This window comes from Zootoca vivipara, chromosome 7 (genome assembly GCF_963506605.1).
Source record: "Zootoca vivipara chromosome 7, rZooViv1.1, whole genome shotgun sequence".
In the NCBI taxonomy this organism is placed as follows: domain Eukaryota; kingdom Metazoa; phylum Chordata; class Lepidosauria; order Squamata; family Lacertidae; genus Zootoca; species Zootoca vivipara.
This window is the reverse complement of record NC_083282.1, coordinates 62,927,587-62,948,309: the sequence shown is the minus strand read 5'-3', so window position 1 is coordinate 62,948,309 and position 20,723 is coordinate 62,927,587. Positions and strand designations below refer to the sequence as shown.

General features: G+C 46.0%; 1 protein-coding gene across 4 annotated transcripts in view; it reads left to right on the top strand.

The window, feature by feature from the left end:
• The window catches only part of DENND2C (DENN domain containing 2C), a 65,084-nt gene that overhangs the window by 27,022 nt on the left and 17,339 nt on the right, over positions 1–20,723 (top strand). For all 4 annotated transcript variants that reach the window (XM_035122288.2, XM_060277162.1, XM_060277163.1 and 1 more), the window contains 7 exons: positions 7,908–8,860; positions 10,028–10,176; positions 11,214–11,320; positions 12,592–12,762; positions 15,656–15,752; positions 16,352–16,396; positions 18,408–18,595. In XM_035122288.2, coding sequence (XP_034978179.2) covers positions 8,067–8,860; positions 10,028–10,176; positions 11,214–11,320; positions 12,592–12,762; positions 15,656–15,752; positions 16,352–16,396; positions 18,408–18,595 — 1,551 coding nt within the window. In that variant the 5' untranslated portion in view covers positions 7,908–8,066. The remainder of the gene's footprint in view (positions 1–7,907; positions 8,861–10,027; positions 10,177–11,213; positions 11,321–12,591; positions 12,763–15,655; positions 15,753–16,351; positions 16,397–18,407; positions 18,596–20,723) is intronic.

The following is a 20,723-nucleotide window of genomic DNA, read 5'->3' as shown; positions in this document are numbered from 1 at the left end:
AAAGATAAAAGAAAAAGAATCTAGGCCAATTGGCGACACTACTATTCCAGAGATTGGGTCATTTAAATGCCCACAATCTCTTGGAAAGGCTGTTACCAAAGTTAAAAGAGTGTTGCCATTAAGTCCACGGAAAAGAATAGCCGTGTTACGAAAGCTTGTGTATGAGAGTTCACCTCAAGTGCCAAAAACACTATTTGATAAAAGCCCTAAACAGAACACCAAAAGTTCTATTATTTCACAAGATAATATCTCAAAGGTCCATGAGTTTTATAATTCAGATGAGATTAACAGGCAGGCACCAGGAATTAAGGATGTCAAATCTATTAAAGATCCAACAAGTGGAAAAAGAATCAAAATCCAAAAGCGGCATATGAATATGACAGTCCAAGAGGCCTATGCCTTATTTAAGATTGATAACCCAACAGTTGAAATCAGCAAATCAAAATTTTATGAACTGAGGCCTAAAAATATTGACTTTGCTTCTCAAATGCCACACAATGTTTGCGTTTGCAAATACCACGCTAATTTCAATTTCCTAATTGAAGCCATAAGTAGGAAAGACATTTTTTCCCTTCCACACATTCTGATCTTTTGAGCCTTACTTGTTGTGATTTGGAAAATGAAAAGTGCATGAATGGTGAATGCAAAAAGTGTGTACTTAATTTGCACACCCTAATTGATGAAGACTTAAACATGTCGTCTGAGATTTTCTGGAAGCAATGGAAAGATGACTGTTCTAGCCGGCCTAAGGTTTTTGAAGCAAAAGGAACCATAGAAGAAGCTGTCAATGAGCTACAAAATCAATTTAGTAAATTTAAGAAGCACTTCTTTGTAAAGCAATTACAAGCTAAAGCTTTCAAAAATATGAAGGACACAGTAGCTGATGATGAGGTGATTCTTCAAGTGGATTTTGCTGAAAACTATTTGGCAACATCGCAAGATGAAATCCAAAGTGCACACTGGACCCACAACCAAATCACAGTATTTACTGGTTGCGCTTGGACTCAAGGCAAAGTACGTTCTTTTGCCGTGGTTTCGGATCACTTAACCCACGACAAATACTCAGTATATGCATGCCTAAAAGCCATAATTGAAGAACTTAAGAAAGAATTTAACAGACTGACAAAGGTCAAAATCTTTTCTGATGGGTGTGCTGGTCAGTTCAAAAATAAGTACACACTGTCCAATCTGTGTTTTATGCCTGAAGACTTTGGTGTTGATGGGGAATGGGTTTTTTTTTTTTGCTACATCCCACGGCAAGGGTGCCGTGGATGGGATTGGTGGATTAACTAAGCAAGCAGTTTGGAATGCAGTGAAACAAAGGAGAGTAGTAATCAATTCAGCCTCAGATTTTGTTAAATGTGCTGAAAAAGCAGTACCGAGAGTGAAGTTTGTCCTTTTAATGCCTACTGATATCAGTGCAAATATGGCGATGCTAGATGAGCGCTGGACTTTGGTGAGGAAGATTCCAAATGTGCAGTCCAACCATTTTTTTAAAGCTAAAGACAAAAGAAGTTTAGTTTATGGACCTTCTTTTCAAAAGTCCACCCACGTAGTCTTCACAGAACTGTTCAAGTTAAAAGTTTCTGATGTTTACAGAGATTCTGATAGTGACACAGAAAAACAAGATGGTGTAGCAAGTTGTACAAATGAAACAGATGTGCCGGTGGTTGGAGTGAAGCCGTTCGTTGATGGAGTGACTATTGGGACATATGTTTTAGTTGAATTTGAAACAACTACAAAAAGACAAAGAACCAGGCCTACTAAATATAGATATGCTGCAATATGCCAAAGTAATGTTGAAGATGATGGAGAAGTCAAGGTGATGTGTATGCGAGCAGTTAACAATTCTGGAAAGCTGTTTCAAGTTGATGAAAAAGACATATCATATGTGCAGTTTGAACATATTCTTAGTATCTTACCCCAACCTAATGTTAAACGAGTCAGAAGGAGCATTTTTTATGAATTTACTGAAAATGTAGATGTGTTTGAAAGTGGTTGATTGGCCCAGAGATGGACTAGAAGAAAATATTTTTTAAATAGATTTTAATTTTAGTAAATACAACATTATACTTTGTAGGCTATAGTAGATAGTAAGTATAGTAATAGCAAAAGGTTTTTTTGTAATTATTCCATTTTTAACAACCTTAATTGTATGTTAAATCAAGTGTATGCCAGACGCGTCCCACCCGTGACATTTCATTGTCCCACCCGTGACAGCATTTTTTCCTTAATTTTGTATCATTAAATTTCTTAACCTAAATTTCTGATTGCATAGTTGTAACCAATAAACATTGATTTAAACAGATATGCTGAGTTTATAATTGATTCACCTCCCAACTCACAGAGTTTTTCCATAAATCAAACTTATCTCAAGCTCCATGTCCTTTTTTTGTCCCACCCGTGACAATACTTTAACATTTAATAAAATTGTCAAAAATATCCATAAAAATAATAAAAAATTAGTAAAATGTTCAGTATCTTATTAAGAACATAGTTCAAATTTTGGTTGTTAATTTTTATGTATATTTACATTCTTACACATGTGTGAATACCAAAAAACATGGTCCAAGTGTCCCACCCGTGACAATGGAATGGCCCTGCTGCTGTTTTGCCTTTGACAACATTATTGAACAAGGAAGACCCTCAGTTTTCTTGGTGAAACTGAAGTAACATATTTTGGTGGCAAGTAGGAGAGGATCAAGGTCTAAATATATTTCAGTGAGAAGAAAGGCTCCCCTTTCTTGCCGAGTTCTTTGAGGGTGTGGTGCAGTCCACTTGCACTGGATCAAGGCCCATGCAAAGCTAAGCTTTGAAACTGTAAGGCTCATATGAGACACAGATGTGGCAGCTCTTGTTTTTGCACAAGATCTATGAGGCTATATCACGTTATTTAATTTTTTTTGATGTCCTGTGTTGTTACCTGTGTGATGTGCTGCAACCTGTAGGAGCTGAACCTGCTTTACATGGTATTACTACTTGACTCAGTTTCTCACGCTCTCAGCTCCAATCAGAAGATAACTTAACAAAGATCCACGTTGGTGTTTAAGCCATAGTAATTACCACCACTCTACTGCATTTATATCACTGTAGGTACACAGGGAGAGCTCATTATTGCACATGGAGAGCACTGTCCCTGTAATGTAGCATATGTTTTCCTTTGTTTCACATGGCTTTTCAACCTTTGATGATGATGCTCATAAAAATATTTAATATTTACTTTAGGACAAGGGTGGGGAATGTGTGGCTCTCTAGATATTGTTGGACTCCCAACTGCTTCAGCCAGCATGGCTGATGGTCAAGGATGATGTGAGCGGTAGCCCAACAACACCTGGAAGAGCACAGCCTCCCCCAGCCCCCCCCTGCTTTCAAGTGCTTGAGCTGTTTCATGTACATTAGCTTACCGTAGTAATCCTTACAAGAGCATTGTAAAGTAGGCCAGTGTAATTATTCCCATTTTGCAGATGTGGGTGGATGGAACTGAGACTCGGACTACATATTATCTTGACAAATACTTATTTCCAAGGTCATGTTTGCTGAGGTAATGTGGGGGGGGGGGTAGAGATAGCATTTGCATGGGGTGTTTTGGTAGGAGAGAGAGTGCTGCTTCCCTGATTAAGTCTTAAAGGATTCCCCGCCCCCTCAATCAGGTTTGTTTCTGGTTTTGGACCCTGGGCAACTGCCTAATAGGGACTGATGAATTATTATCAGGTAGCATCTATAGTGGGAGGTCTGACTAACAGCAGATTCAAATGCTTACGGAACCTTCTTTGACTCTGCTGAAGATGTCAGCATGGCAGAATCACCTCCATGATAGTAATAGTTTGAAATTGCTGTAGGGTGCCTTGCTTGCTTCCATCTTTTAGATCCTGCTCCCCTTCAGAGGAGGACAATTGGGAAGGGAGGCAACAGAATGGGATGGGGTGAGAGAGCAGAACTTACATGTTCAGCAAAACAACAACAACATATGATAAAATTCTTTCTCTGCTGTAAGCACTTCAAGCTCAAGCAGCATGACCGAATGTTCCCACATGTAAAAACAAAAACATATTCTACACAGAAAGATATATCATCACATTTCCTGATGCCAATATGCATGGAGTATCCTGAAGCTGAGGCTCCAATACTTTGACCACCTCATGAGAAGAGAAGACTCCCTGGAAAAGATCCTGATGTTGGGAAAGATTGAGGGCACTAGGAGAAGGGGACGACAGAGGACAAGATGGTTGGACAGTGTTCTCGAAGCTACGAACATGAGTTTGACCAAACTGCGGGAGGCAGTGCAAGACAGGAGTGCCTGGCATGCTATGGTCCATGGGGTCACAAAGAGTCGGACACGACTAAACGACTAAACAACAACAACAACAACACCCCTCTTTTTAAAAGTGGAGGAGTATTTTTACGTGAGGAAACCATAACACATATTGATAGGTGTTCCCCCAGTATGAAATGGCACAGTCTCTGAAAGATCACCTGGTTTTGCTGAGTGTATAGGTTAGCCAGTCTTTATTTTGTGCCACGTTTCTAGGCACAGGTATGGGCTTTAAAGCTTGTGTCTGAGTGTTTGATGGTTTTTTGTGTGCAGGCGCTTTCTCTGGGGAAAACCCATGTTTTACCACTGGATCAGAACAATTGGCAATCTTGTTTTCTGCAGATTGTCTTTTGCTACGATTCAGCAGTAAAATGCGGGTTTCCCCAGGGAAAGTGCCAGGACGGGAAGAAAAACCTACTTGGACACACAGCTTTAAAGTGCAGGTGTGTGTTTGGAAAGCATGGCACAAAATGAAGTCCGGATGAGCCCTATGTCTGGCTCTGAATGAAAAGAACAGGATGGGGAGGATTTCTGCCATATTACCGGGGAAGGAAATGGCTGGGCAATAAGTTGAAGGCTGTTCTTGCTATTTGGGTTCCTATTTGTAGTCTCTCTCCCACCGCCACCCCAGCTAGCTAGACCCCCTTGCTTCTCTTGGGCTCCATGACTTCCAGAGATGTCAGCAGCTGTTCCTTGGGGGGGGGGGAATTATCACTCAGTGCCAGCCTGTTACTTTGGGGAGTGGCTACATTGTTGCTGCTGCTAATAAAGGGTGTGTGGAAGAGGCCGACTCCCAGATGCTCAGGATGCTTTGAGGCAGGCCTATTTATAGTAATTTTCTGCGTAGGACTGGAAAGGAACCTCCTGAAACCCTGAAGGAAGGGAGCCCCAGCTGCTTTGCGAAACAGCACAGCCTGGTGGAGGAGGGGAAGGGCTTTCTTTGCCTGTCAGGGTGGGTCTTGCAAATCGGTGGGCATTTCCATGTGGGTCAAAGCACCGGGCAGCAATGTAGGCAGCAATATGGGTGGGTGTGGGATGCCTGTTGAAAATCACAGCTAAAATTCAATGCAAGGAGTTCTCCACAGACTGGATAGCTTCCACTGTCTCTAATGCCCTTGTCCTAATCAGGACGAAATTAACCATGGCTCATCCTAAGGAAAATGCTGAGGGTCTTTGCCATTTTAGAACCCCCATTGTCAGCATTCATCTATACAAGTTTCTAGAGCTCCCAGTTAAAGAGGGAAGCTTGGAAACGTGATCTGTGACCCCCGAAGTCTCTGAAAGTAGAAACCTTTCTGCACCTGAGGCTTTGCCCAGTTCTCCCGCCAGGCCTTGAGTGTTGATAACAACCTGATACCTCTGTGAGCAGAGAAAGGGCTGCTGGCTTGAAGACCTCTGCTGCTGGTTTATGCCACTTCTGGATGGTGGTGCAGTTGTTGTTGGTTGCTTATTTGCTGGTGTCAGAGAACACTTGCACTTCCCTATGGAGATGGGAAAATATTATGGGTGTTTTGTTCCTGCAGTGTTGTGCAACTGCCCTGGAGAGTGCAACCACAAAGATATTAGTACCGGTAAGTACGCTGTAGCAAACCCCAGAACATCTTGTGCTCTTTTTTCAGTTTCTTTACCTTAAGGGCTTAAAAGAGCATCTTGGGCAGCCTTCAGAGGATCTTTACTGGCATCTGAAGCAATACTGGGCCTGGGAGGATTCTTGCAGCCACCTGTGCAAATGATGGGAAAACACAGCAATTGCCCTGTCATCACCATGCAGGGTGTGGGGCAGACAGAAGCCTTTGAACCAGCTCTGTTGGGTCCAAGACTCGACTCTGCCACCTCCGCCTGCAGTGGCGGTGGGTAGGTTGCATCACTGTCTCGCCTTGTTTTCCTGTTTGTGAAATACAGACAGCACCAGCCTCCAGCTGTGCCTTGGGACTCAGGAGGCCTTGTTAATCTTTTCAGTAAGTGTGCCGAGTGTTGCTGAGCAAAAGAAGACTGTGGTTGTGGTGGGTTTTCACACTGAGGGAAACCCTGGTCTCCACCTGGCCTCCAGTCCAAGCAAGCAAAGCACTTGGCGCAAATTCTAGGGCTGCAGCTCGTTCTGTTGTAACTTAGTTGCCTTTCAACCATTGGTAGTTCAGAGCCCCAAAATCTGGTGGTGGCAGAGGTGCTGCTTTCCCACTGCGCCAGGGGTGGGGAACCTTCCCCCCCCTTCCTGGTGAGGGTCAGTGGTGGACAGAGCTGGAGTGAGCATGGGTGGGGCAGAGCCAAAAAGGAGTGAGTGGGGCCACCCCCCCTCTCTCTTTCTGACTCCACCTTCTCTCTGTGTGTCTTTTTCCTTCTATCTCCTGCCTTGTTGGAGGCAGTGTGCCCTTGAATGCTAATTGCTGAGAATTACAAGTGGGGAAGTGATGTTGCACTCAGGTGCTGCTTACAGACTTCCCATAGGCATCTGCTCGGCCAATGTGAGAACAGGATACTGGACTAGACAGGCCACTGGTCTTTTCCAGCAGTCTCTCCTTATGTTGCCCTTAGTTCTGCAGCCACCCAATAATATGCAGTGAACTATCCAGAAGATATCCAGAGGACGAGATGGTTGGACAGTGTTCTCGAAGCTATGAACATGAGTTTGACCAATCTGCGGGAGGCAGTGCAAGACAGGAGTGCCTGGCGTGCTATGGTCCATGGGGTCACGAAGAGTCGGACACGACTAAACGACTAAACAACAACATCCAGAAGATTCTTTTTTTCTTTCTTTGCCCCCTCCCTTTTCACATTCTATTCTCTTTACTTCCTGGATTGAAAGATGAAGGCTTTTGCATAAATAACTTCACAGTAAGAGCACCCGATAGGTCATAACAGCAAAAGGAACATAGAAATATTCTGTAAAATGAGAATAATAATGATGTTTCAAAATGCTAAGTACTGTGTTCATTAAAAGGGTTGAATATATGCTGTATTGTTTTTAATATTCGGTTGGAAGCCGCCCAGAGTGGCTAGGGAAACCCAGCCAGATGGGCGGGGTATAAAGAATAAATTATTATTATTATTATTATTATTATTATTATTATTATTATTATATATAGTCAGTCGTTACAAAAGGTGGCTGGGTGCAGAATTTCACCTGGCTGCTTAGTTTCTAGATCTGAGGGAAGTTGAAGTGGGTGAGTTATTCAAAGCCAATCCCTGACACAGCTTGGGAATGACACAGTTTGGGAAGCTTAGACTTCCATTTATTGCTCATGCTCAGGAAGTTGTTACCTTATGTGCAGAGGCGCACATTTGGTTTGGTTATTTAGGTATATGCCTAAGCTTTTAAGGTACAGTATACCTAAAAAGATAAAATATGTGAACAAGGCAAACATGTGGATTGTACACTTGTCAGAGAGCTGGGACAGGCTGGAATTCCAGGTCAGGTGTACATTCAGTTGGAAATCTGGGCTTCCTGCAATGTACAGAAAGACCCTTGGAGTAATTTAAACAAACCAACAAACCAAGAGTGTCTTGTGACACCTGAAAGATGGACTGGTTGATTGTGTCCAAAGCATATGTTTTGCACCCCTTCTGATGGATGTCCCGTTTCTCTCTTTTTCTTCAGGGTGCCATAAGAATATGTTTCCCCTTTCACCACAGTTGTTGGATTACTTTCCAAACTGGATTTGACTGGAAACCCCCAGCATCTTGACTCTGGAATTACAAATCTCACTTACTGCAACTGGAAGGCAACGTGCTGGGATGTGAACTTACATTGCCTGCCATGCACCCCACGGGCAGCACAGATTCCGGCTTTTCCCGCACTGCTGTGCAAACCCTGTCTCGTAGCCACTGCCGGAACATAAAACAAAAGATTTCTCAGTGGGAGGGTCGGACTCAAGGGGGTTGCCAGGAGGAAAGACAGAAGCCCCAGGACTTTGGGGTCAAGTATGGTCAAGAGAACAGGAGACAGACGGTGGGACTTGGGCACAGCAGGCATTCAGAAGGACTAGCAAATATTCAGAGCCTTGGCTTAGATTTCCGGGAAAACTCTCGCCTCTGCTGTGTGACTGAGGAGGAAGAGGAGAGGCTCCAAGAGGCTCCAGAGAGCCCCTTGGTTGAGCAGCTCCCCAATGGTGTTATATCTGAAGGAGAGGATGAGGCAGACTGGCAGGGGGAGAGGCTCCCTCCAGGGAACTTCTATACCTCACGGGAGCTGTGGAAACAGATAGAAGCCCTTCCTCCTGACCAAGTCCTCTCTCTGGCTTTGGACCTGAAAAGAAAGCGGGAAAGCTGTGGCTCAACAGAGAAGGAACTGAACCTGGCTCCGACAAAGAGCTTGGAGAACATCTACTGTGACGTTGAAGGCCAGGAGGGGCGGCCAGCCATCAATCCAGTACCCAAACCACGAAGGACTTTCCGATACCTGTCTGAGAAGGACCACACAGATTGCCCTAATGGAGGCTATGCCGAGAGGAAGGTGCCAGAACGTCAGTGTAATGGTGGCTGTCCTGCCTCAACTTCCCATGACTCTAGGGAGAGAGTCGTCAGCAGAGGAATCCGAAGCAGATCCAAGAGGTGGGTGCCAGGTTGATCTCTTTGGTTCTTTTTATGCAAGTAGGTAAAGGTAAAGGACCCCTGGGTGGTTAAGTCCAGTCAAAGGCAATTATGGGGTTGCAGCGCTCATCTCGCTTTCAGGCTGAGGGAGCTGGCATTTGTCCACAGACAGGCTTCCGGGTCATGTGGCCAGCATGACTAAACCGCTTCTGGTACAACGTAACACCGTGACGGAAGCCAGAGCACACGGAAATGCTGTTTACCTTCCTACCAGAGCGGTACCTATTTATCTGCTTGCACTGGCGTGCTTTTGAACGGCTAGGTTGGCAGAAGCTGGGACAGAGCAACAGGAGCTCATCCTGTCACGCGGATTTAAATTGCCGACCTTTCAATTAGCAAGCCCAAGAAGCCCAGTGGTTTATACCACAGCACCACCTGCTCCATGATGGATATTGCTCATTGTAGCAAGTCCTGTTCCTAATCATTGCTGTTTCCCCCATCTTAGGGAACAGCTAAGCATACTCTTCTCTCAGTTCCCCCCATTCATTCTTCCATCATCAGGAAATCAGAAAGGTTCTCCCCCACCCCACCTTTCAATATTTCTATTTGCAATTGCAACAGAAAAAATGGGGGGGGGAGAATAGATAAAAAACAAAAATAAATTTCCAGCTGACCTTTTACAGGAAGAGTATTTCATAATTCCTGTTTTAGTATATATTAATATAATCAGTCTAAATAGTTGTCCAAACGAAATTGACTATTACAACCCATATGTTCAAATGTAGATGTGTGTTGGACTACAGCTCCCATCATGCCTGCCCACTGGTCATGCTGGCTGGGGCTGATGGGAGTCCATCAACTCCTGGGGCAGGAACAGGTTTCCCCATCACTGCCTTAAGGCATGAAAAATAATTTCTGAGAGAAATTATGTTAAAAATGATCTCACCCCTTTCTATTGTCTTCATACGTTCTGAATGGAGAAGAACTGAAGACAGCTTTCCCGAAAACATGCATAATACTACTTTATCTAAAAGAGCAGTTTTATGCTGAAAATTCTCCAAAAGGAAAATAAACATTTCAGACAGCTCTAGACAGGGGCAGAAGCCCTTTAACAAAACATAGGAGTTGGGCATGTTATTGCTTGTGAGGATTGTGTGATGATAAGGCAACTCTATGCTTTGTTTGCAGAAAGTCCTTTGAATTTGAGGACATCCAAGGTTACCGAAACCGGCTAGCAGCCATGGAGTACCAAAAGCTCCATGAAGAATTGAATGGCAGCACAAGTGTCCGCCTCTATTGCACGCAATCGGAGGACAACCTCTATGAGGACATTATTGGTATGTTTCAAAGTTCACTTGGAGGAAATGAATTGTACTAGTTTGGAGCTGACCTGTTGAACATGTTTATAGATACCTGTTTATTGAGTGATATCAAATACCACTTCTCTGCTGCAAAACAGCAAATTGAAGAGAAGTGGGTGTGGGGATTTGCAGAGCATGCTGCTGCTTTGTGCTTTCTTCCTCCCCATTTCCTTTCTATTAGTTCACAAGTAGGCACCCTATGGGCCCTAATGTCGTTTTATGCAGCCCCCAAACCTGCTCAAGCTGCCCCATTCTTCCATCGTATCAGAGTTCCTTCAGTCCTGTTCGTTTCCTCCTTATTTTTCCTGTTTTCTTTTTAAGTGTCTCTTCTCCCCCACCCCCTTTCTGTGTAGTTTCAGAACAATTTGAAGAGCCACATTTTATTTGATAGAAATAATTGATGTATTCTCAGGAGACTTTTCCTGGTTGTACAGCTTTGGGAAAAGGATGTTTTTCTCTCAGCTCTCTGAGAACAAATTGATAGATTTCTGGTGTGTGTGTGTGTGTGTGTGTGTGTGTGTGTAGCACACCAAAGCCAGAGAGTAATTTTCAAAACAGTAGCTGTATTGGTCTGTTGTACCAAGAAAATCCTGCGCATGACCTTTGACATCTTAATGACAGGTGGGTTGTCCCTCCCACCAGCCAAGTTTTGCATGTGTGGTTGGGCTTCAGCTCCACAGCAGGACTGAACCTGCCCCCCATCAAGCAGTAGGTGGTGAGCTGAAACCTACTATCTGCAGCAACTGGCTCTGTGCATGAGTTCCCTTTGGTGAACTTGCTTGTGTAGCAGAACAAGGTAGAATTCACCCCCTGCCCATCAGCTGGTTGACAGGTGGCTGTGGTTTTGAAAAATGGTCCTTGTGGGATCAATTTGAACCTCTGGTAGGCCAGGATTGGCTTTTGGGCCAGAAGTTGCACTGCCCTGCTGTAGACATGGTCCCAGTTTGTGCCTTTTGTTGTTGCAAGCATGTTGGTATTCTGCCTCTCTCCTTCACGATACTCCTTTTTCCTAGATCCTGCTAAGGAGAACCTGTATGAAGACATCAAAGTGAAGCCTCTATGGAGGATCCCCTCTGCTTGGAAGCTGCCTCCTGCCCGGAACACCATCAAGACTCCCAAGGTGAAGGCCCATTTCTCAATGTCTGTTCTCTGCATCCCCACCTAAGGTTGGATTTTGCCTCTGCACTTCACAGGAATTCAGTTGACTTAAGATGGAATAAGTTCAGACACGCACAGACTCAGTGGCATTGAGCTAAGTGTTTGATCTGCTACCATTGAAATGTTTTGTGTGTTTGAGGTGACTGCAAACCTGAGACAATCTGGCTTTCACCATTGTTGGCAGTTATCGACTGAAGATTGCACATGTGTGTGAATTCACCATTAGAGAGTGAAATGCTGCTTCACTGTGCGGTGTTAGCATTAGCTTGATCTCTGTTTGTCTGAAGACAATACTCTGCACTCCTCATGCAGAGAACAAAAGAGGAAGGGGGAAATTTGTCCATGCATGCTGAAGGGCATTCGCAATCTGTGGGTTAGGAGCATACCTCCACACACATGCACTAGGGTACTCTTTTGGGGAGGGGCGCTTGTGCTGCCTGGGGATTAAGCCATATGCCCAGTATCTACAGCACCACAGGGGTCTTTGTAGCAGTGCAGGGGAGGCACTTGTGCACCTGTGTATGCTTCCCTTTTCAGACCCCCTACTCACTGTGCTTTTATAAAATAGGGAAGTGCATTTGTTCAAGACTGAAAGCTGAAGCTTCCTCTCCATCCCTCCCACTTGTGAAGGAATGAGCCTGAGGCGCATTCGCAATGCTAGCCTTTCCCATCCTGTGGCCCTCCAGCCCTGAACCATTGGTCTTGCTGGCTGGGGCTGATTGGAGTTCCAACAACTTTTGAGGAGCCAAGAAAAGGTGTTGGCAGGCACTTAAAGCCTGTGTCCATGGTTCCCATTATAACTGACTTGAAATGACACCCATCCCCTGCTTCTCTAGTGACAAATCAGGGAGATTGTGTTAGCTGCTATTTTGCCCCCAAATGTTTTTAGGGGAAGAGGACAGTCACCAAGCTAAACAATTGCTAAATGCACAGGTGTGTAAATCGGGAGAATTGGGCAGGCGGTGGGAGAGCAGGCAGGCCTAATTAGATTTCTCCACTGCTCAACTAAGGGGACTTTCGGCCTGTGCTCTTCTCCAAACCAGGGATTGTTCCATACCTGTTAGACACTTCTACTTCATTGCCACTACCATAAAAAGCAGGCAGCCTGTTTGCAGAATTTTTGTTCATTATTGGTGCCTACCCACATTCAGCTTACTGGGAATCCCTTTCCTAGTGAAACCTTCTCACTCTCAACCATGTTTTTATTTGTCCTCTTTTTTTGGTTTTGTGCAGCTGCCCCCGAAGCCACACTTCCTTCACCGCAAAACCTTGGAGCTAAAGACCACAAGGATCTGCCTGCGTGGGAGGCTGCCAAAGGACACAACTCTACCTGTTACGCTGACGGAGTGGAAGTTCTTCAAAGCAGGCGAGGCTGGAAGCAGGAAGAGGAAGAATCTACCTCGGGTGAGGAAGGACGATTCCAAACTTTGAGGGTTTTTTCCCCAGGGGGAATGCAGCAAGAGGAGCAAGAGTCCTTTTTTTCTTTCTTTCTTTCCCTGAGCTCGAGGAGATCTTCACCCTTCCTCTGCAGCAATGCTAAGCAGCGATTTGAACCTAGTTCAAACCTAGGTGCAAGACTCAGCTAGCTAGTCCTCCTTGTGGAAGCCCGTGCCTGAATTAATTTCACTCCTTTGTTTATTTGGATGCTGTTGTCCTGCTGTGCATAGACAGCTATTCAGACTGATTAGCAAGTGGGCAAAGGCAGTATGTGGCTAATACACAGCTAACCCCCATTCACTTTGGAAGTTTAATTCTGATTTTAAACAAGTGATCAATGATGCTTGTAAAGGCTCAATGTGACCCTGAGTTCATTTTATTCTGCCTAGACTCATGTAGCTTCTTCCTCTGGAGCGGCTTACTCCGGATTTAACATTTTAACCTCCAAAGTGTTTTGCGGCTTGAAGCTGCTGAGCAGTTTATTAGGAATGAGACAGTTCCATAGAACTTGAATATCATTTTTCTGATGTGTTTCCTGCCGCTCCCTCCTGTGGGTGAGTGAATAACAGAGATGCATGACTGGTGTAGTCGGCAAACCAAGATTCGCTTCTGGCGCTGCCTACGCACTGGAGAAATTGGGCTCCTGTCCAGCTGGGGGTCTTTTTATATCACCTCGCATACATCTGTATTTTTTAAAAAACCAGTGCACAACACACACCAGTTCTCTTGGCAACCCTACAGTAAGAAAGCATTGCAAAAAAAAAAGATGTGATTCAGATATTGTTGTCTAGCTAGGGACCTGAGCAATAAAAGCTCCCAATTCTGGCATCTACTTTAGGCTAAAGGACTGAGCCAGCCCACACAGCCTAGTAGAAATCTCTTTCTTCTGTGGCAGAGCGAATTGGGGGTAGGAGGAGGGAAGGCTAGCATATTCCCCAGGCCAGACTTGTTGCCTTTTCCAAGTGTTACACATCAGCATTTTTTGGAGTGTGCAAAGATGATTATAAATATTGTGCCAAGAGGAATGATGAGTGCCCTTTGTCAGACAAAGACCCCTAAACAGCCTCCAAAAGTAAAGGAGTAATTTACCGACAGGGAAAATGCATGTTGTTCTCTCACTCTGAACTCACAAGATTGCTGGAGTGATGCCCAAACACACTGGCAAAGAATCTTGGTCAACCCCACCAGGGGAAGGATGTGCTACGTTCCAGCATCCTGATGCCATATCTGCAGCTCTCAACCACTTTTCCTGGGTTCTTGAAGCTGCTGACAAATATGACAGCCCTGTGACCGCCAGAGTTTGTGGCAGCTGGCTTAGAAAGTGTGTGGTGGGGAAACACGTTTCCAAATCACAGTGCTTCCGTGGCAAGAAGCTGTGGAAAGTCTCAGCTATCTGGCATGCACACCCTCCCCCCCCCTTTGCATTTTGCACATTTTGTCTCAACAAACACCAGTGTAACAGGGCTACCATTTCAAAGTGCGAAGTAGCTCTCAGATTAAGATCAAGGCTGGGAAAACTGCAGGAGCGGAAGAGAGGCAGGAGGAAATGGATGGAGGAAGTGCAGTGCTTCCTGCAAAAGGGCAGCCGTGCCCTCGGGTTGTGCTGCACGCCATTGTGTACCGCCTTGGCCCAGGGGCAGCTGAGCAGATTGCTGCTGCGGTTCCTTCTTCCTCTGCCCGCCTGACCCTGCTTGGGTTGCCGAGGTCAGGGAAAGGGTTGGGACTGTGAGCGGCTTTACCTGGCTATTGCCTCTTGCATTTGTGCATTGCTGGTGGTGATGGGAACGACTGGTCCCCACCCTGTGGCCTGTGCTTGGAATGTCGAATGCATTCTTAAAGCCGGGCAAGAGGGAACTTGGCCTGCATGCCGCGCCTTTCAGGCAGCAAAGCAGTTCCGCAGGAGACGAGAGCGCCAGCAGGTTATGACTTGATATGCTGAGCCAAAGAGCTTTCTGTCTGCCTGTGGCTTAAGACGCCTGATACTACACATGGAACTGGATGGGCTTGGCTGCTGCCGCCACTACCACTCAGCTCTTAGTGCATGGTGTGTTTTTTAGAACAACATAAAGTAGGTAACTCAAAAAAGGGGCACCCTGCCTGCCTGTCTGCCTCCAGATATGGAACTATGTTCCCCTCTCTTTTATTCGAAGGGTCAGTCCTTCCCTTCATTTCCAGGCCCAAACTGTTCCTCAGTCCCGGCAAGGGAGGTCCCTTGCTGCCATTTCCTTGAGAATCTGTGGCCCTCCAGACATTGTTGGATCGCGGCCAGCAGTGATGCATGAGGGGGCCAGAAAATCAGTGGTTCCCTCTCAGCAGTAGCAAATGAGCAATCAGATTCTAGAATGGTGAACATGGTTGTAATGGAGCATGAATATAGATTTTCATGTTCCTGATCCTCTAAATAGGCACACCTTTGGAAAGCCAAGCCAACCTATGTTATGAATCTTGGGTCTGTGTGCATGGAGTTGAATGTGCCTTTGCGCAAGACTGTAGATGTAACAAACACTTCATGCTACAGAGTACTGTGGGAAGTTCTCTAGTCGCTCACAGGTTTCACTTCTCCCTGTGACCTGGTCCCAAGATCAGGCCCATGTCAGGACTCCTAGTGGCATGTATATCCAGTGTCCATATGCATCCCTTGTTATCCTTTTCAATTACACTTTTGCGTGTTTCTTCCGGAGGCCAGATGATTTAGTTTGCCCTCTAGATGGATCAGATCATCCCTGACATGGGTTTGGTAGCTGCCCACCTCAAAATTTTCCAACATGGCTCTGTGAATGGCCAGCTTTTATGGTCCTTGTCTGGATACTTGGTAGACATGTGGCCCCTCTTGATTTCCACTTTGTTTTTTGGGTTTCAGCTTGTGTTGAAGATTCAGGAAATCTTTGACTCCAAACGAGGGAAGAAGAGGGTGAAGTTGGTGGCCCAGACAGGAAAAGAAGTTTCTCCAGCCAGAGGTATAGATTTTAAGTTATGTACAGTTCTACTAGTCAGATATCAAAACATTGGTGGGGATAAGCATGTACTTGCCAACTCTTGAGTATTGATTATGTTTAATATTTGCTTACTCCTTTTTTTTTATCCTGCCCTTCTTCTAATGACCTTAGGATAATGTAGAAGGTTCTGTACTAAAATTGCAGAAGAATACAGTAGTCCCTGATTTTTTTAAAAAACTGTGCTACTACATTTTTCTATGCGGCTTTCCTTCCTGGCATGTGCTGAACTGCCTAGTAAAGAGCCATGTGTTCTTTGTGTGACCTGCATTTTGCAAATCAGCATTGTCAAGTTGCCTAGTAGTGCTAAACAATTTATGGTGATGCTTCCTTACATTGCACAACATGGAAGATGCCTCCTCGAAACCGTATGATGAGTTTTATTTGCTGTGTTTAGCACTTGGAGTGTGTGTGGCAGCATATGCTTTTGCCAGATGTTGCACCTGTGCCTAGCTTTTGGTGCCCTTAGGCCCATGATGGGTCATCAGCACGTCAATTGCCTTCCAGCATTTCCTATTCCCACCCAGCTGGCAAATTCTGATGGAAATTCTCTATCGTTTCAGGTGAAACCAATGGGTATGACAGTGAACCGGAGAATCTGCCAAAAAGTGAGTGAGTCACAAGGGCTGAGCTAGCTCATGGGGCATAATTATAGCTGCTGGATCACCTGCTGGTATATTTACTAGAAATGGCCAGGCTGCGTATAGCTTCTGTGAACCATTTGAGTATTTGGAATATTGACCATTTGTTTGTGGCAAAGTGGGCTCACTATGAATGCTTAGAGCAGGGATGGGAAGCTGTGGCCCTCTGGATGTTGTTGGCCTCCAGCTCATGTTACCTCCAGCCAGGTTGGACAGTGATCAGGGATGGTGGCAGATGTAGACCATTAACAACTGGAGATCCACCGGTTCCCCATTCCTGGCTGCTTGTGGAGCTCAGGGGATGCATATTTCTTCCAGCACCTGGGAGAGCATAGCTTGCTTGGGAGCTATGTCTACTAAAACTTTGGCATGAGGACTTCATGCCTAGGATCCCAATAAAGAGAATAAAGGATTGGGGTGACCGATAGGAAAAAAATATCTGCAGGAAGTGGGCATGTTTAGAGCTCAGGTGGTGGCTTTCAAACTGTGTCCCCTTGAACTCTGGAGTTCCAGTTGCTTGATGGGAAAATCATCAAGCTTTACTATTTTCTTGCATTGTTTGACATGTTCTAGGGCACATTTGATTTTTACAGGGCAACAGAAAAGCCCAACAAACTTAGCTGTTGCTCCGCATAAACCTTGAAAGTGGGCCAGAATCCTCTGAGAAACCTGGTAATCACATGGCAGGCATGAATGGGTGTTGCTGCACATAAGCCAGTATGGAACGAGTTCCCTCAAAGGAGGGAGGTTTCCCCTCAAAAACCCCAACTCTTTTAGGGAATAGATTCCATCCAAAGCAGTTGTGTCCTTTTCCAAAAGTGAAGAGAAAACATCCGAAAAGAAAAAGGTTAGAGTTAGGGCATCTAGATGCTGCAGAAGCTGCTTCTCTCCAGTTCCATGGTGCTACAAAGTAATCACTGAGCTTCTTGTGGTAAAATATATCAAGAGGCTAGTCACACGCCCCTCCCAAAGGCATCTCCAGTGTTGCCTCTTTAGCCCATTCATTTCTGTACTCTGTATGGTCCTGCAAGATTGTGAAACACCCTTTCCTGGGAAAAAAAGGAGTAACTGGAGTGAGATTATACATAATGAGTTTGGCCCTTTATCCCAGGCTTGCATATAAGCACTGGAGGAAGAACAACTAGAGCAACAGGCTCCAAACTGGATCTGTGTCATGACTCATCTGCTCTAGCTGGCACCAGTGGCTCTGGACACACCAGCATTTCCTGCTCTCCATGCCTGCAAAGCTTTGCCTGTAGCCTAGCACAGACACACTTCAGTAGTGCCCACCCATGTCAAGTCATTTCTCCATCCATCCTGCAAACTGTCTTGTGTGGGCACTCAGATAAGCACCCTCTCTTAGGTGCTAGAGGTGGGAAGGGAAGACATTGCAGTCAGGTTTGGAATAAAGGAAGTGCGACTTTTAAATGCAGGCTGCATGAAGCCTAAGTCACTGCAGTTGGTGCAGTTTTGAATACTGCTCAAATCTCATTCAGAATGGGATGCTTTGTGATAGCTCACTGTGGTGGAGAGGAGGAAACCAGCTCTGTTCTTGTGCTATAGCTTTCAGATGTTAGTATGTTTTGCCTCAGATTGGGCAGCGTAGCTAATTTGCTACCAAGCAAGTAAGTCTCTTGCTTACTGCTCCTCCAACCTTTACTGGTTTGCGGGAGAACAGAGATTGCCTTGTTCCCAACTTTATCACTGAACATCTGCATGACCTTGAGTAAATTCCCTAATCCAGGCCAGGTCAATGTATTGCCCTCCAAATGTGTGTCCAACTGCAGCTCCCATAATCCTTGAGTTTTGGCCATGCTGCGTGGGACTGATGGGAGGTGGAGTTCGACAAGAACTGAAGGGCACCATGTTGGCTAATCTGCCCCTAACCCCTCAACCTTCTTCCTCTCTGTTGCTGCCTCCCCTTCCTTCACTTAGGATAAAAGGCTTTAGCAGTTAAAGGGTCATTTGTCTCTCTTAGGTCGCCATAAGCGCCTGCTGCAGGTACAGGCTCAGTCCAAGAGAAATCCACACTACCAGACTCTGGAGCGGGACCTCATTGAGTTCCAGGAGCAGCAGCTCTTTGAGCTCTTTGTGGTGGTGTCACTACAGAAGAAGCCATCAGATGCAACATACACCCCACAGATTATACAGCAATTTCCTAGCAAGGTGAGTGGCATAGCAATGCAGACGTCTGTCTCCATTGTCCAGAGCTTAATGTTATTGTGAATATGCATTGTGAGTCCCGTTGCTCTTGTCATAGCAGTATAATACACATTGAGATGAATAGAAGCACAAGTATACTATCTGGTCTGTGAGTCCTTGGTTGACGTTTTTGTATCTCTTAAAATAATTCCACTGTGCCGTTTCAGTGACTTGTAAGGGAATGAGACTTATCAAAGGCCCATCACAGTGGGTGACTGAGATTGATTTTGTGGCAGTCATCGGGATTCGTCCTAGGCCCCTCAGGAACTGGAGCATCCTTGGAGCCTAATTGCATGCTATATGCAAAATATGTGCCAAAAGAGTCCGACAGCTGTTTCCCTTAAAAAATGCAGCTTCAGGAGGGAGATGCAAACTACACCATCCTATATAATAAAGTGCAAGTGTCTCTGCGTCCAGATTCCCTGTGTCCCGTTTTCCGTGCTACTGAGCATGTGCCCCAGGGACACAGGGATTGGACGCAGAGACTGCACGCACACACACACACACACACACACACACGCTCTCCCCACCCCCCCACCCCTCTGCCCTGCACTGGCTCAATAAGCAGTTAAAACAGAGGCCACCAGGTGGAAGGCAGGAGCAGGCAGCAAGGCCCCTAAGCAGGGCAGGCCCTCTCTCAACGTGCCCAAGGGCCTGAGGAGGAAGCTGGGACGACCAAAAAATCGAGGCCCCGGCTTCTCCTCAGTAACAGGCCCGAAATTGAGGCCCAAACAGCGCAAGCAACCGGGAGACCCCCGCTGGGCCGGAACGGCCAGGAAAGGCGCGGGGAGGCCACCGAATGCTCAGCGCCAACCGCGGGACCCTCAGAAAGCGCCGGGGTGGGCGCAAGCCCCCCGACGGCAAAGCTCCCTCCTGGACGCAGCAGGCGACTGAAAAACAGCCGCGGAGGCCAACAAAAGTAGCGGGAGCCACCCCCACCCCACCCCCGAAAACCTGGGCGTACACCCCGGAGCAGCCGCCCGGGCCGTCCAGGAGCCAGAATTCGGCCACTGGGCCCTGGCAGCAGCAGCACTATTGAGGGGGAAAAATTAGGAACCAAACGGCAGGCGCAAAAAACGCACGAAAACAGGGTGGGGAGGGATCCGCACTCCAAACACAAGCTTCGGAGGGGGTAAAGGAAGAAATATCCCCCGCACCCCCCAGCCGAGCCCGGGCTGTAAAGGTTAAGGGGGGGACTTTGGCTTGGGGTTTGGGAACGGGGGGGGGGGAATTAGGGATAAATTAAGGATCAAAGGGAGGGGGGAGGAACAATAAATTAGACAAGGAATAAAAGCCCCCCACGCGCCGCTGCCACTGAAAAAGGCCGAATGTTCTAGCGCCCGTTTATTAAACGGGCTGAATGGCACTAGTTTCCCTATAAACCTCTATAAATCTCTAGTCTATCTGTCTGTAAGTGATGTTTTAACCCCACCTTTCTGTTTTATTTCTAAAACACTCAAAGATGGCCTACGTCACCTGAAATAAATTGCACCTCCAAAATACATATCCTGTGGGGTTTAAAATGCATGCTTGCTTCCTCAAAAGTATATCTGGAATCTGACGGAGGTGTTGTGATGCAAGTGGCTTGGATGGAGAATTGATTTGGGGGCAGAGAAAGGGTTAAATGCTCCCTCTCCAGTTCCACCCCCCCAGTCCAAAACTCCCTCCTAAGAAAAGCAACCATTGGGCTTTACATGTTACATGCATTAGGGAGCAACATGTATTTCCGTCCTCAGGCTGAAACATTGCCTGCTGGACTGTGGTCAAGTGGAAATGCCCAAGTGCTGACCTAGCTGGCTGTGCCCAAGCCCCTGTGCAAAATCTGGGCTTGAACGATTGCTCAGCTCTTTGCCAGAGAGCCAGAAAAGAAGCTCAGCTTTGTTTTGGCAAAACATGCACCAGTTTCTAGTGCTGCGCTGCTGGCGTCGGCTCACAGACAGAGAGAGGAAGTGCAGCAGAGTTTTAATGGTAATCCCAGAACAGCGCTGACTTCATCCTGGTTTTTGTTGATAACAAAAACAGGGAGGGGGAATGTGTTGGCCTACATTGCTCAGGAGGCACAGTGAGCAACATCCCACCGCCTCTCTTTGTA